This window comes from Dipodomys merriami, unplaced genomic scaffold (assembly GCF_024711535.1).
Source record: "Dipodomys merriami isolate MVZ:Mamm:240054 unplaced genomic scaffold, mDipMer1.0.p SCAF_12, whole genome shotgun sequence".
Lineage (NCBI taxonomy): Eukaryota > Metazoa > Chordata > Mammalia > Rodentia > Heteromyidae > Dipodomys > Dipodomys merriami.
This window is the reverse complement of record NW_027202493.1, coordinates 30,415,024-30,431,928: the sequence shown is the minus strand read 5'-3', so window position 1 is coordinate 30,431,928 and position 16,905 is coordinate 30,415,024. Positions and strand designations below refer to the sequence as shown.

The 16,905-nt window shown below is 38.6% G+C and overlaps 1 protein-coding gene across 1 annotated transcript in view; it reads left to right on the top strand.

Annotated features, from left to right (window-relative positions):
- The window catches only part of Galntl6 (polypeptide N-acetylgalactosaminyltransferase like 6), an 847,322-nt gene extending 830,564 nt beyond the window's left edge, over positions 1 to 16,758 (top strand). The window contains exon 13 of the mRNA XM_070016476.1: positions 14,944 to 16,758. Coding sequence (XP_069872577.1) covers positions 14,944 to 15,111 — 168 coding nt within the window. The 3' untranslated portion in view covers positions 15,112 to 16,758. The remainder of the gene's footprint in view (positions 1 to 14,943) is intronic.
- The last annotated feature ends 147 nt before the right edge of the window (positions 16,759 to 16,905 follow it).

Here is a 16,905-nt window from a genome sequence, read left to right as displayed (position 1 = left end):
TGTTTTGTTTTCACCTTCTAGTTCTCAGTCTGACCTTTCACAGTCTTAACAAAATGGTCAGGCTTAACCTGACCAGTCTTAACACATCCTAATTCATTGTGAAATTGCTATGCAATTTGAACAAAGGTATTCCACATCTCTGTCTTCCAAATTCTTCACCAATATAATGGGGATAATAATTAAATGTGATTCACTAGGTAAATCTTCTAGGTACATTCTTCATTGTATGACCAAACTTCCATCTGTGTGGGTGGCAAATTCACTCTTTTATCTTGATAATAGTGGTGCAGTATAAACACCCTGACATATTGCATCAGAAAAGCAGTACTAAGCAAAAATAACCTTTGTTATCCTCCCCAGAATAAAAATGACCTTCAATCCTCTTTTTAAGCAAACATTTCTTACTGAAATATTGTCTACATATATATATATATATATTACACATATGAGTGTATACTAATTTATGTAAAAAATTTGAAAGCAAGTGGTTTATTTGAAAGGTGGTTTCCAAAATATCTGTAAGGAATGAAGAAGTGAAATAACAAGGATTGGGAATCAGGAAAGGAACGTCACCAAGCAAGTACCATTACAGGTACTCCAGCTCCATTGGGCTGGAAAGTGTGTAGAGCAAATGACAGCCAGGAGTTGCGTTATCTACACAGAAGGCCAGTCAACCTTTAGTTAGGAGCTTATACTCTGACACCTTTTCTTGAGATCAGAGAAAATCCCTATGCAGAGCTGTTGTGCCAAATGGCTGGAAGCTAAGCTAGCATCACTCAATGGCAAGCCCCAGAAACTCAGGGCATCTATAAATAAATACCACCCAAGAACTTGCTACCATTGTCTGTTTCTTTTTCTGTACTCATTCATTCATTGTAAAGTGACATCCTATGTCTGATAGCCATTCGGGGTTATGTTCATTTTTGGCTTTTTGGTTTGGAGCAGAACTAAGATTTGAACTTAGATTCTCACATGGCAAAGCAGGCTGTCTAACACTTGAGTCACACCCCTCATCCATGGATATCTTATTTTGACTTTGTGTGTGTGTGTGCTTGCACGCACATGCACATGCACGCACATGCCACTTCATGCTTTTGCCTGGAGTGTTTGCTCTAGCACCTAAGGCACACCTTCAAGTCCTGCATCTTCCTTGTTAATTGGAGATAAAAATCTCGCAGAGTTTTTCTGTTTGGGCTGGCTTTAAACCATGACCCACTGATCTTAGCCTCCCAAATAACTAGAATGACAGGCATGAGACGCCGCCCTCAGTCCTGACCATTTTTTAACTTAGGTTCTTGGTGGTGTTTTTTTTTTTTCTTTTTAGTGATTTTTAGGGATTTAAAATAAATAAATCTAGATACTATTGCTCTGTTGGGTGTATGCATTGCAATATCTTATTGCAGTTAGTGTCTTGCCTTTTTATTTTCTTTCCAATGGAGTATCTTAATGAAAAGCTACTTTTTCTGTTGGGTTATATTTTTTTAATCCTCTTTATGAAAACCAGGCTCATGCTATGTTCATGAAGATGGTTTGGGAAGTCATTAGAAAGCTTTATTATTTAATCTTCTACATTTTGATATATATACCCTCAGGTATATTTACATATGTAATATAAGAGGTTGATTCACATACAAATGCATGTTTGTATATCTGTGTGTGTGCGCTCATCATGCATTTAAAGTCTCATTATTTTCCCACTGTATTTAACTGACACTCTTTTGTAACTCAACAGGCTTTACTGTTAAATACTTTGGCTTATAATTATATAAGGTTATTGTTAAATACTTAATTTTTTTACCATCTCACCAAAAGGATTTAGCCATACCAAAAATACTCCCAAACTAATAGAAATAATATAACTTAAAGTAATAAGGGGAATTTCTTTAAAAAAAATCCACAACCACCACTACAATTACTAGTGAAATGTAATAGCTTCCCTCCAGAGACCAGGAAAAAAAATAACATTTGGCTATAATCACTTCTATTCAACCTGCTACATGATATCCTGTTCAGTGTAACCAGGTACATAGAAGTGAAAGGCAAAAAAAAAAAAAAAAACTAGAAAGGAAGAAAATAAATGTTCTAGTCATAGATTATATGTCTGCATATTTAGATAATCCAAACACTCCACAGCTAAACCATCAAAAACTGGTAAATATATTTAGCATAGCCTTAAGATGAAAATCAATTGTCTATATGCTGACAACAAAAACTAGAGAATGGAATTAAACGGGATTACCCTTGGTCACTATGAAAAGCATTAGATAACTAGGAATAAATGGTATATATAAAGTGGGTGCTGGTGATTCACACCTATACTCCCAGCATCTCAGGAGCCTGAGATTGAAGTGATTATGGCTCATAGCCTGCCCAAGTAGATGAACCTGTTAGACTTTTATCTGCAATTAGCCAGCAAAAATCCAGAAGTACAGGTCTGACTCAATAGTAGAGGGCCATCTGGGTGAAAAAAAAAAATCCCAGGAGAATAAGCAATGCCCTGAGTTCAAGCCTCAGTACTGGGGAAAAAAGTCAAAATTTTTGCATATAAAGCTACAAATAGGCCTGGGACTAACAGCTCACTGGTGGAACATTTGCCTCTGGGTTCGATCCCCAGCACTGACTAAATAAAAAAACAAAGAGATAAAGAAATAAAGTAGAGAGGGATTCATCATGTTCAATGCTTATATAAGATTTAATATTGCAAAGATGTCAGTTTTGAAATTGATCTACACATTTAATGCAAGCCAGCCAAATCCCAACAGGTTTCTTGTTGGAAATTGATAGATTCTCAAACTCATGTAGAAATGAAAAGCACCAAAGATAGCCTAGAAAATCTTGAAAGAAGGAAAACACAGGATTGAATGTTGTAAAAGCCCAAGCATCCGTAAAAGAACATGTATTGAAGGCAGTGTGCTGTTGGCATAAGGAGAAGCTGACGTAGGCTCTCCCTGGAGGTACAGCCAGGTAGTGAGACATTTTGAAAGCTCCCAAGACATTTTAATAGACAACTAGGTAGAGAAGCTCTTTTCTAGCTTTACCTACTTTCATCAACCTACTTCTCCTCCCGCTCTAGCTAACCCTCTATTGATCCTCCTGTGCCATTGTTTCCTTTTTTGTACTTGAAACGTTTCTGAAGCATAGTTACTTGTACCTGTAGCATCTTAACTACCTGAGGTAAGCAACCCTTTTCCACATTCCTATAATATCGGCCTACAATATTAATATATATATATAATATATCATTCCTAAGTAAGCATTCACTAACTAGCTTAAAGATCAACTGATATGAGTCCTTCTATCATGAATTTCAAACTGTTCTGAATAAATATCACACATCTTAGTCTCAAAAACCACAAAATAAACTTCCCCAACAACAAAACCTCAATGATTATAAATTACCTTTACTAGTAACTCTGTAGGATATTCTTACAGCTTAACTTCCATTAAAAAAAAAAAAAGACAAAATAAAGCACAAAACAAGAATGGCAGATTAAAAAGGTACCTGCCACATTGAATTGATAACAATACAACAGAACCATTAGTTTATTAAGCAGTGGGTAGAATTCTTGGCACGTGACTACATTTGACTATTTTAACTTACGGTATATGCCAGGGCCTTGGCCTCACAGCTCATAAACTGTGCCGGACACCGCACTGCCAGATGGAAAGGCACAAGGTTGTTATTTTAAATCATTCTGGTTATGTATTGATTTAGGATCTCAAATGAGAAAAGTGTATACAATGAGTTCAACCAAAAAGGCATGTAATTCAACTTCGGTTCTGATTTACGACGTGTTCACAAAACCCTGGACTTGTGGTCAGCGTTGGGCAGTTACACTCTTCCAGGTCAGCCCATTCGTCTCTGGACAGACTCAAAGTTCCAAAGCTCTTTAACAGCCTTTGATAGTCCTCAAATTCAATTTAATCCATTTTGTTCAAGGCAAATCCCAAATATTTCGTAATACTTGTTTGGTCTTTAATCTTTACTTCTGATTAAAGGGCCCAATTTCCAGCTACTCCTTTTCACATGAGGTAGTTGCGAGCTACCTAAATCTCCTGGACACTGGCTCATAATACACTCTAGATAGTGATACAAAGTAGTATGCTGCCCAGAACAGAACACAAAATCCCTTATCCAAGGAAAGTGGAATGAGCTCCTAGTATGCTTTGCTTGGAGTTTCTAGCACTTGTTTTTGTTGTTCTTGCAAGCAGTGCTGTTGTTAATTTAGCCTGAGCTGATTGATTTTCTGCCTTCACTTCACACATTGGACTTATAAATACAATTTCAATATTAAAACAAAAACAAACCATCTTTTTTCTTATTTTTCTATGCAGGCACATCTCTCATCTTTTGCCTATAAAAGTTGCCTTTCATACTTATGTAGCTTTCCTTTTGTTTTTATTAATTACCATCTTATGAATTGGGGTGGAACGCAGCAGTAAAGGAGGTTCTTGGAATATATATGGCTCTAGTCTTCACCAGCCACATCCCAAAAGTAAAATAAAATAATAAATTTTAAAATGGATCTGTCTCACAAGATATACCCCAATCAGTATTTTGTCAGCATGCCCTTTTCTAAGCTATGGATCCCAATGCATAAGGTCTATTATTGAGCTCTCTGTCATAACACAGAGGTGATATTGATTCATTAACAAGCATCATTTGGAGGACTTTATCCAACCGAATACAAATTCACCTAGTAATAATAGCTTCTAGGCCATCATTCTCCAGCTAACCATAAAAAAATAAAGATAGATTTTTTTTAGTCTTGTTGGAAACTAGATGCACAATCTCTGCATCATCCCTTGTTTGTAGTAGGGGGCTTAAGTCATCATACTCCAATAACTAAGTCATTGATTTAATCTAAGCAGACTAAAGATAAAAGTTTAGGGATGCCAGGCACTGGTAGCTCACGCCTATAATTCTCGCTACTCAGCAGGCTGATATCTGAGGATCACAGTTCAAAACCAGCCTGGGCAGGAAAGTCCGTGAGACTCTTATCTCCAATAAACCATTAGAAAATCGGAAGTGGAGCTGTGGCTCAAATGGTAGAGCGCTCACCTTGAGCTGAAGAGCTCAGGGAGTACCCAGGCCCTGAATTCAAGCCCCATGACTAACAAAAAGAAAAGTTTATGAGTAGAGGTATGGCTCAAGTGATTGGGGCAACATTCTGGAAAGCACGAGGCCCTGGATTCAAACCCTAGCACCCTCAAAAAATATTATCTATCTAAAATGTTTTATTTTTTAACTACCTTGTCAAAAAGAGCTAGTTCCCAGGAGGGCCTTTCATTCTAGCAGCAATGAAAGTACCTTTTCAAGACGAATGTAGCATCACATAGATATACCTATAGCAGCAGAAATTGGCCACACGAAGAGGTATGAATGCTTACTTTTAAATAATCAATCTGGTATAAAACACTTAAAGAGAATTAGTCACTTAGAAGGTAGGTATTTATTAGACTGGCGCGACTATTGTGAGAAGGGTTGTGGAATGTGGAGCTCCTCTACTTCAATTTCCTCTCTCAAAGTTCACAGCAAATCCTGGTCACTTGAGAGGCACTTTGAGAAAAGCTAATAGTCATTCTGAGCCAAGACAAGTGAATAAGTGGAAAGAAGAATGTTTCCGTTAGTAACATCCTCTTGTCTGTTTTCGTCTGTCTCACCCAGTTGAAGTCACTTAGCTGTCACAACCTTCTAACTCCTGCCAAGTCAATTTCGCCATATTCTGACTGGGTATCATTCCCTCTGACATGCTCAACTGTCTCACTCCAGTCACTCACAAGCAGAGAGTCTGCATGACAGATAGCCCCCATTCTCTTACATAAGGCGGAACTGAATGCCTGCCAACAGCTCCACTGCCAAACAGAAAAGAATTGTGGTGAAAGGAACTATGAAAAAATCCAATTAATATTTGCTGAGAAGGACAATTCTTCCTCCTGAGCAGATGTGGGATAGGGCAGGACTGCTAATTGCCTCAGCCGGGCAGAGAGAAGGAAATGCAACTGAAAGGTTAAAAAACCCCAACTCTGGGTCCTGAGAGGCCTGACATTTGAGTCATGAGCTCCACTGTGGATTGTGGCCCTGGGATCTCAGAAAACTTCCTTGCTGTGCGTTCCTGTTTTCTCATTTAGAGAATGAAGGTAATAAAAATTTGGCCTTAAAGGTTTATTGCAATGATCAAATAAAATTTAAATGCACATAAGCATAGCATTTGCCATTCAATTAATGTTACTACTGGATCCGTTCAACAAGTTATCTTCCAATTTTTAACTTTCCAGATGGGTTTATACATAGCTCAAAAATGCGGGCTAACTAGTTATATTCCTATACTGCATATTTCTGAACTGTTTTATCTACTTATAGCTAAGTAGCTGAATGTAAATTTCATGACAGCAGGGATTTTTCTATGTTTTCATCCATGTTGTATTTCTGGCACCTAAAAGATCCTGTGGTGTGTTATAAGGGATTCAGTGAATGAATGACTAAAGCTAGCTTCCTCTTCATGTACATTACCAGTCTCTCTAGGTTGCTTACTGTGGCTTTGGTAGGAGAAAATGAGAAAATCTGGCTAGAACACTTAGCACGATCTGACACATAGTTAAAACATTCAATAAATAATAACTACTGTGTTCCCATGACTGTGGGCAGGTTTACTGACAGGATAGATATGGACAGATGCACACAGGATCTGGGACAGCTGGTTTTCTCTTTGACTGTAGAGAGGAAAATGAGGTGCACAGGCTAACATGAGAACTTGAAACAGTGGACACTAATCAGGTCAAAGGGCGTGGAGGAGGTGTCTCTTACTGGTATTCAAAAGAAGACCTAAACGATAAGTGGGAATTAGATTGGTGAAGAAAGTGGTAGAGAGAAAGGTCCTATACATGTGAATCAACTTGAACAAAGGCCCTAAAGTAGGCAAGAATGAACAGAAGGAAGGGAGGGAGGGAGGGAGGGAGAGAGGGAGAAGGAAAGAAGGAAGGAAGGAAGGAAGGAAGGAAGGAAGGAAGGAAGGAAGGAAGGAAGGAAGGAAGGAAGGAAGGAAGGAAGGAAGGAAGGAGAGAAGGGGAGAAGGGGAGAAGGGGAGAAGGGGAGAAGGGGAGAAGGGGAGAAGGGGAGAAGAGGAAAAGGGAAGGAAATGAGTGAGAGGAAGAGAAGGAAAGGAGGGAGGGATGGAGGGACAGAGAAAAGGAAAGACTGTAAAGAAGAAACAACAAAACAGATAAACAAAGAGAAGCCAGCTGAAATGCATGAGTGCAAAGGGAAATAGTGAATGTAAGGCCTGCCATGAATAAGAGGCAGTCTATACAAGACCTTGTAAGTAATGTTAAGATTTGAGCAAACAGGGTGAGAAATATTTGAATCTAACACATACAACATATGTTTTTAACCAATAATTGCACTGCTCTAAGGAGAACTGAAGATATGTCTTCATGCACAGTGCCATGCATATAGCCCAGAATACTAGTTAGGGAAACAGATGATAGTTTGAAGATTGGCTGTAACCTATATGTCTCATCTCATACCCCAAGGTCATAAAAGGCATTATTTCTAATTGGACAAATTAAATACCAATGCACAAAGACCAATTTTCTCCTTTGAGAAATACTACCTGTCAAAGGAAAAGCAGAATAGAATAGATAATAAGACTACTTTTCCCTTTTGTGCTTACTAAGGTGTTATTTGCAATCTCTCAGAAACCAGTGGTTTTCTGCATATATATATATATATATATATATATATATATATGCAGAAAAAACTTGATTTGTCTTCCTTGAAGGACAGTTTCATATCAACCATGTCCTGCATAAGCCAAAAAGAGGAAAAACAGAGTTTTTTTTTTTACTGTTTATCTTTCCCTTCTCTCCTTCTCTATCCATTCATTTTACAGGTTAAAAACAACAACAACAATTGATCATGGACAAATTAAGTGGCTATTAAAAGCTTAAAACCTAGTTTCAGGATTTCAAGCCAGAAGAAAAATTAAGACCATTCCCACCCCTGAACCTGTTCCTCTTTTCTGACTCAATAGAGTCAGAAAATTTCTTGATAGAGTCAGAATCATTTCTTGATTCATCCACCTCCTCTTCTCTCTCTCTCCACCCCTCATATTATATTAGCCAAATTTCTCTAGCCAGGTGATGGTGGTTCACACCTGTAATCCTAGCTTCTCAGAAGGCTGAGATCTGAGGATCATGATTCAAAGCCAGCCTGATCAGGAAAGTCCATGAGACTCTTTTTTTTAATATTTTTATTGTGAAAATACTGTACAGAGGGATTACAATTACATGGGCAAGATAATGAGCACATTTCTTATCAAGCATTGTAGCCTCCTCCTTTGTTTCCCCTTCCCATCCCTTCCCATCCTCCCCCCGCCCCCACCAAAGTTGTAAAGTTCGTTTTCGACATGACAGCTTCTACTACTCATTGTTGCAATGGGTCCACCTGTATCCTTATTTAAACGACTTGTTTTTCCCCTTCCCCTCCACAAATTATACCGACATCAAATACAGTGAAAGCAGGGGTTATACTGTGGGGGAGGAACATACAAAGCAACAAAGAACCATGAGACTCTTATATCCAATAAACCACTAGAAAACCAGAAGTGGCTCAGGTGGTAGAGCTGAAGAACACAGGCACAGCATCCAAGCCCAGAGTTCAAGCCCCACGACTGACCAAAAAACAAAAACATCTCTAAATTCTCAACTATCCCTCAAGTCATTTCTCTGGTCACCTCTAACTCATTCCCATTGCTTTGGCTTTAGCAGCAGCTGAATTTTGGATTTTTAAAAATTTTTGTACGTTTTTTATTGTAAAAATCTTGTACAGAGGGGTTACAGTTACATGAGCAAGGTAATGAGTACCTTTCCTATTGAACATTGTTGCCTCCTCCTTTGCTTTCTCCCTATCATCCCTTCCCTCCCACCTCCTTGGACTCTTATAGTAGCTTCTATTTTCTCATTCAGAGATCAGTCCCTTCCAAATTCTCCTCCATTGTCCTTACTGTCACCCCAAATATATATCTGTGACTCTATTCTATTAAATCCTCCAGTGATCACTGCCCAACATTTGCATGAGAAATCAAGTCTTAGCATGGCACCCAAGTCTCTCTGTGATGTGGTCCTTGCTGTCACTGTAGATCTCGTCAGCATCTAGAATTCTGCACAAGGCTCCCAGTGTTCCAGCCACACCAGGATGACTTGCTAGGCCCTACCCTGTTACCTAGCCCTCTACCACCTGATATATCATGTCCATCACTCTGCCTTTCTCACCTTTCTGACTCACCAAGGTTCACACCCGCTTAGGACTTTTCCACTGGCTGTTGCTTCTGTCTGGGACCCTTTGTGCTCAAGAGTTTGTATGTCTAATTCCTTTTCCCAGATCAAGACTGCTCGACTATCATCTTCTAAAGGTTTGTCCTGGCCACTTCATTTAAATTATCACATTGGAACCATCTGTGTCAATTTAGGTCCTCCTCACTTTCTAATCTGTTACATCACCTGTGAACTGGCTAGGTATTCTGTTTACTACTTTGCTATCCTCATATCATTTCCACCTTTAGAATATGAGCTAGGAAAGCAGGGACTTGCTAAGTTTACTGATGTAAAATAGTGCCTGGCAAAATAAATGCATAAATACATACATTAATTTCACATATATTTTTAGAGTTCTTCCTTATATCTGAAATCACCTAAGGCATCCTATCCTATTCAGTCTCCTCTGCAATCACATTATCACTATTTTACTTCAATTAGATTATTATTTTTTGTTGTTTACCAACTGTTTTCCTCTTTTGGGTCTAGTGGTATATCTTCAGTTGTCCTGCTATATACCTTTCCTAACACAAACCAAAAAATCAAAAGCACTTCCTAAGTATTTGTTAAGCTCAGTTAGCCTTAAAAGTGTTACATGTATTTTAGTAAAACAAATAAACAAAAATTAGGCAGAAAAAAACCTTCTGAATTGCTCTTCTTTCCAGAGAGCTCAGAGAGACCTAAGTCAATATAATCACATGGATTAGACACAAACTCGGATTATAGTTCCACAGAAGAGTTCACTTCATAGCCTTTGATTCCCTTGGTTCTATAAATATATTTGCTCAAAGTGAGAAGTACTCTTCTTTAATGTGGGTAACTAGCTGCATCAGAGGATAATTTTTTCAAATTCAATTGTCCCAGGATTTCAGGAAATATAGTTTGGTATCAAATAGCTGGTCTCAGAGCATATGGTTAGTACACTTTGATTTTTAGATCTAGAAACAATTTCTGGCTAAAAATAAGTTAGAGAGAAGGGAGCATGAAATTACTATTAGTTAATACTTATTTATAAGTAGGAAATTAGGCCAGAATTTTTAAAAATTGTATTCTCAAGCTTGTAATGTATATCACTTATATTTTACTAATAACTAAGAGGAGAGTCATAGAATGAAGCAATTTGTCCAATTTAAGTAATTTGTCCATTAAGTGGCATGACTGGAATTTATCCACATTTCTTAGGACATGAAATCCTGTATCTTTACCCAGCATGCTATTGTCTCTCCCCATGTGTGTTTGTTTCATTTTCAGAATCCTCTTCCTGTATAGTATGCACTCACGCATCTACTTTACTCTCTTTGCATCTTTGATGTTTGGTTCTATTATGATCCTACACACAAATTGGTATGTTTTCAGCAGCTTACTCTTCTTTTTGAAGTCCAGACTCTATATAAAGAAGAAACCTAGTAAAATTCTGTGCACGCATGTGAATGCCCCAGTGTGTCACCCAGATGCCAACCCAGTCCACAGCTGGCTTTGAAAAGCTGTCTTATTCCATGAGATACCTGAAGAGGCCCACCTATGTATTTTTTCTCAGTGTGCACTGATTGGCTGGAATTGCATAGTGATCATGAAAGGCAATTCAGTAATCCTAGATCTAAAGTGAGGCATTTTCCTGATGAATGATTTCTAGTTTTCTTAGGCAAAAAAAAAAAAAAGGAAAAAAGTAGGTATCCAGAGAAGATGGGAAAGTAAATCAAAATGTGCTGTATAACACTGTTAACAGCCAGGCCTATGCTCTGCCTTCTTGCGGGTCTGAAACAAGAACAAACTAGTTACAAGGAAAGAAAGAACACCATCTATCATCATTTATAGATGACTCTTATGGAACATCAAACTTTCCAAAGTACCAAAAAGTCTATTCTACAGGGGGGTGGGGGGGGCCAAAACAAAAGTAGAATGTAACCTACAACCTGTACTCTATAACATTAACAGCCATTGCTCTCCTGACAGATGAGAGATGGGATAAAGGGCTGTGGAGGAACAAGAGACATACTCAGAGAATAATTATTTGATCCACTGACTTAGAGTCAGGAAACACTTCAGTGAAGACAGAAATCCAAAAGTTCAGTAGAAGAAACATAAAGATGGTGGCTTTGTGGCCCCCAAGGTGAAAAATAAAAATGCATACTCTAGGGAATATACTGAGAATATTTCCAGAAGCTTTGATTCCGAGGCCTGCTGGATACTCTAAAGACAAGAGTGAACAGAGCTCAGGCTATAACAAGAGCACAATCAATCTATTCATCTACTGGATATTGTAGATGGTCTTTAGTTTGACATCACGTCATTTGTCTCTGTCACTGGTGAACTTTGGAATCAAACGTTCATTCAATTTTACAGCTAGGAGATGTTATCCAGATTTATCTCATCTAGCCCTTCATTTCACTGATAAAGCTTCTCAGATAGAGACAGATACAAAGAATTCAACTGTTTAACTTTGATGAGAGCAAGAAGTACAAGGGCAGAGAACATGTTCTGGGTAGTTCAGGATAGTGATCAATTTGCATTGCTGGCTTACCTGTGTGGGTGTATGTATTTGTACGGCATCTGTGTATTTGTCAGCGCAGGCATGCTCAGTGGGATCTGGGAAAACAGCATCACCTGAGGGCTCCGAAACTGATGAACAGAAAAATAAAACGTTCAGGAAAAATTGCTTGGCTTTTGCCTCTACGCTGAAGCTGGTGAAGGAAAAGAGAACAAAAACTGTGTACCTTGTTTTTCCCACCTGAGCTATTGACAGAGGCAACAACAGGAGGAACTGCAGAGAGTGAGGAGGGAAAGAAGGTTCACAAGACAAAGGGGATTAGCATGTAGCAAGTCATACAGAATTTTCAAGAATATTGCAACTTTAGAATGCTTTGAAGAGCTAAAGCTCAGTGATAAAGTGCTTACCTAGTATTCACCAGGCCCTGGGTTCCATTCCTAATGTGTGTGTGTGTGTCTGTGTCTGTGTGTGTGTCTGTGTGTGTGATATATTATACATATATATCATGTATCTCATATATCACTTATATAATCAGTTATGACATATGTGATATATATATGTATACATATATAGATAGATAGATAGATAGATGATGTCTACACAGATAAACTGGGGGAAGTTGAAAGTGAAGACTTCCAGAGAAGCTGGAAGAAGGAAAGACAAGGAAGGAGAACAAGTTGTCCTAGGAAATATGATGGCTCCAAAAGCAGTCTGTAATGCCAACTTCCCAGGATCCTATGAAAGAAGGCTCTGTGAAGGGATCTGCACATACTTCCTTCTACCTTCTTTCCTTCTTTCTTTCCTTCTTTCTTTCCTTCCTTCCTTCCTTCCTTCCTTCCTTCCTTCCTTCCTTCCTTCCTTCCTTCCTTCCTTCCTTCCTTCCTTCCTTCCTCCCTCCTAGAGTCTACCATCCCCACCGCACAGTAGGGAAGAGTTTCTCAGAGTCTTTCCCTAGGGTCAGATGCCAGTGGAATTAATGAAACAAGAGATAAAGAGAGGACATTAGGGGTCCTCTTAGTGTAAGGAAAACTACATCCACAATAAAGTCTAGAAAATTTGCCTTTTAAGAGAGCAGGTAAGTCCAGGTGTGATAGTATAAGTCTGTAATCCCAGTCTTTGGGAATCTGGGGCAGGAGGATTGCAAGGTCAAGGCTAGGCTGGGCTAATTACAGCATGTCTCAAACACACACACACACACACACACACACACACACACATGCACGCACGCGTGCATGCACGAGTGAGAGAGCAAGAACAGGGAGAAAGAGCATAAGAGAAAAGTGAACCTTTGTATTAAGCATAGCTCTTTGTTTACACTAAAAATAGAATAATGCAAACTAAATTGAAGCATATTGCTGTCCTTCCTTCTTCTCCTTCATGCAGCACTGAACTTTGCAAACATCCGGATCCTAAAAGGACATTAAATATTGGCTTGATGGAGTCTTAAAATCCTGGAACAACCTAGAAATGTTTACCAAGGGTGGCTGAGATTAAATTTAAACCCATTTTAAGTTCAGTGTTCCTCACTGAAAGGAAAAAGGATGTGAACTTAGGAACACTTCCGAAGCTAAATAATAAAATATCACCTGGTCCTAAGTTTTAAGCAGTGGTTCAGGGATATTTTCTCATATCCATGGTTCTTAAAAAAAAAAATCACAAATGCCATAGAGATAAATGCTGGATACTAGGTAAGGAAAGACCTTTTTCATTTGGCATTATCTTCTTTTCCTATGCACAATTTAAAAAAAAAAAAAAAGGTGTGTGTGTTAAACAGACCTGCTCAAATAATGAGCTTGCTCAGCTCTTAAACTTTATGACTAGGAGTGATTACCTTTCATCCACTCAGCCGATAACTGTCTCCGGTGTTGTTTTGTTTTTTAAGTGAATAGCGCCTCCTCCAATTTAAGAAAACCCTGACAGCTAAGCACTGGTGACTCACACCTGTAATCCTAGGTTCTCAGGAGGCTGAGGTCTGAGGACTGTGGTTTAAAGCCAGCCCTAGCAGGGAAGTCTGTGAAGTTCTTATCTCCACTTAACTACCAGGAAACCGGAAATGGCGCTGTGGCTCAAGGTATTAGAGCACTAACCTTGAGAAAAAAAGAGAGAGAGAGAGAGAGAAAAAAAGAGCTTAGGGACAGAGCTCAGACTCTCAGTTTAAGTCCCACAACTGACAAAAATAATAAAAGAAAGCCATGATAACTGTGTCACTAGACCACCTCTAATGTCAATAAAGGGACTGACAACATTTGAAAACAAATGGACTTCGTACTTTCTGCTATTGCCTGAGTGTCCCGTGTTCCCATCCCCACATTCATCTCCTGAAGAGAAAAGTTGAACACCTAGAACTTTGGTTTCTATTTGTCTTTCCCAATGCAGGTTCTTCGTGCGTGCGTGTGTGTGTGTGTGTGTGTGTGTGTGTGTGTGTGTGTGTGCGCACGCGCATATGTACATCTTTGTGTGTACTTGTGTGTGCTTACATGATTGTGTGTATAGGAATGTGTATGCGTGGTTAATATTTACTGTGGACTGAATTACAGCTTTTATACATATTTCATGTTTCTTTCCAAATAGATTATTAGCTACTTGACATGCAGCCTCACATATTTTTCTTCAAAATCCAAACCTATAGAAAAATGCTGACAAGAATAGGAAATCCATGGATTATTACTTACAAAATGAAAGGGTGCATTGTTTTTCTTGACAGCACTGGGGCTTGAACTCAAGGCCTTGAGTTTGTTCATTGACACTCTACCACCCAAGCCATGCCTCCAGCCTGACATTTGTCTGGTTTAGGGGTAGGGAGTGAGTTTTCTTGGACTTTCCTGCCAGGACTGGCCTCAAACTGTGATCCTCTGGACCTTAGCTTCCAGAATAGCTAGACTGACAGGTATAATCCACTGATACCAGCTTAAACGAATTTTTGTCTCTGACTCAAACTTAACTTCTTGGAGTTTCAATAGATTCAACTGATAAATTTACAAGCGTTCCTTGTCGACTGATCCATCCATTCTTATTGGGCTTGGGAGGTGGTCTCTTTAATATTCTGTACATGGAACTCAAATATTTTATTTTTCTGTATATTTTGGATTCTCATCATTCCCTATGTAATATGTCAGTCTTTTCTTTCTGATTTCCTCTAGGACAGAACCTTATTTCATCCTGTGGGCAACAGCTGCATGGATTGTAACCCTGCAGAGAAGAAGATATTCATGGCCACCTGTGACCCCCTTTCAGAGACTCAGCAGTGGATTTTTGAACATGTCAACATGACTGTTATAGAAAAATTTAGCCACCACACCAGCTCCTAGAAAGAAGGAAGGAAGAAAGAAAGGAAGGGGAATGATTACCTACAGATGATGAACTCTCATTTTAGCCAGCATCTGGGTCGAAGGAGTCAGGAATAACATTTCCAAGATCCAGGAAGCTTGGTTTAAAGATTTGTAAATGCCATGTCAAAGGAGTTCATCCTGAAGAACTTCCTGCGTCTGAAGAGCTTGTCTGAGAACCTCACCAGCTGCTTCTGAGAACTCCCGTAGCAGTTTCCCTTGCTGGCCAAGGGTGAAGATTATTTAGGGACTTTTCAAAACAACTACTGAGTTAATCAATCCTAGCATTTCTCAGGTCAAATCCTGCAGTAGTGAGTAGCTATGAATGGATCCTATTAACTGGGTGGGAGGGGGGCGGAAATAGGATGCATGATTGCTCCGACAACCTGAGGATCCCCACAGGTTTAGAACTAGCCACACTTCAAGGGGTGAGCTCTTGGTGCCATTCTCTGACTAAGAATGGGTTAAGCCGGTTTAACCCTTAAAAGTGCTGCAGATGATTTTAGAGTGCTCATACCATTCTGTTTTATTTTATTTTTTTTGTAAAGGGTGCAATAATCTTAAGACTTCACTCCGTAATGAAATGGATTTCCAGTGTGCCCATTCTCTCATTGATATCCCCATTTTCCTTTTAAAGCAGAAGTTGCTGGTTCATGAAAGTCCATCAGCTCAAGTTCTAATTCAGGGTCCTCATAGGAATCCCACTAACAGTGACAAATGAAAACTATGCTACCCAGTTACTCCAAAGAAAGATTGCACAAAAACAGCGAAATACCATTTAAAAAAAGATGCAGAGAGAGATTTCCCTGGAAAATCTATTTTTAATTTTCTATTCTTTTTAGAACTTTACAAGTCAGATGTTGGTTGTCTAATTACAATTTTTATTAAGGAGGGTAATGGAGTGAGATGGGTGTAATTTGCTTAGGAGATTGTTTAACTTAAAATAAATCTACACTCCAAGTAACAATGTGACAATGGCTGATTCACTTCCATTTTATTTATTTGGTGCCGGGAGGTTTTATTTTTTTTTTCCGTTGGGTGGGGAGGGGTATCAATGATTTGTCTGGAAATTATTTTTGTTTGATTTTCTTTTTTAAATTGTTCATGTTGATAATGTTACTATATTTGGAAGTCCATAAGAGAAATTATCAATAAAATGCTTCTGACACCATTTTCTGTTAATGGGTAAGGAAAGGATCATTCAAAAACAAAATGGAGGCACTAAAGGCCTGGTTCAAGTAGTAGAGCACCAACTGTGAGTTGCAAAAGCCCTATAAGAGAGCTAGTTTTAGCTTCAGTACTAGCCCCCAATTTTTAAATTAAAAAAAAATAATCCTGAGAAGGAAAAAAAATGTAATAATGATGTGTTGGAGGAAGATGGATCTCTACAGCAGAAAATCATGTTTATTACACATTTCTCCAAGTTTGTCTGGTACAAGAACACTTTTATGTTGCTTTTATTTTTTCTTTTAAATTATATATCATCTTGGATATAGACCACTGAATTGTAAGATTGGCAAGATTCAGTCTCTATTGTTCTTTTTTTTTTAAATAAATGACAAAAAGCCCTAAGCTCCTGGGAGAGTCGATGAGTCTTCTAACCTTATCTCCTGTTCTGTTGTTTCACTATTTGCCCACAGTAGTTCTAATTATTCTGCCAATTTCATTTGAAAATTTTAGTCACTAAGAACACCAACTTCCCTCAAAATGCCCATAAACATAGTCTCTCTTCATCTTCAGAAACTTGAAAATATGAAACTTCTTCTTGCAAGCGTT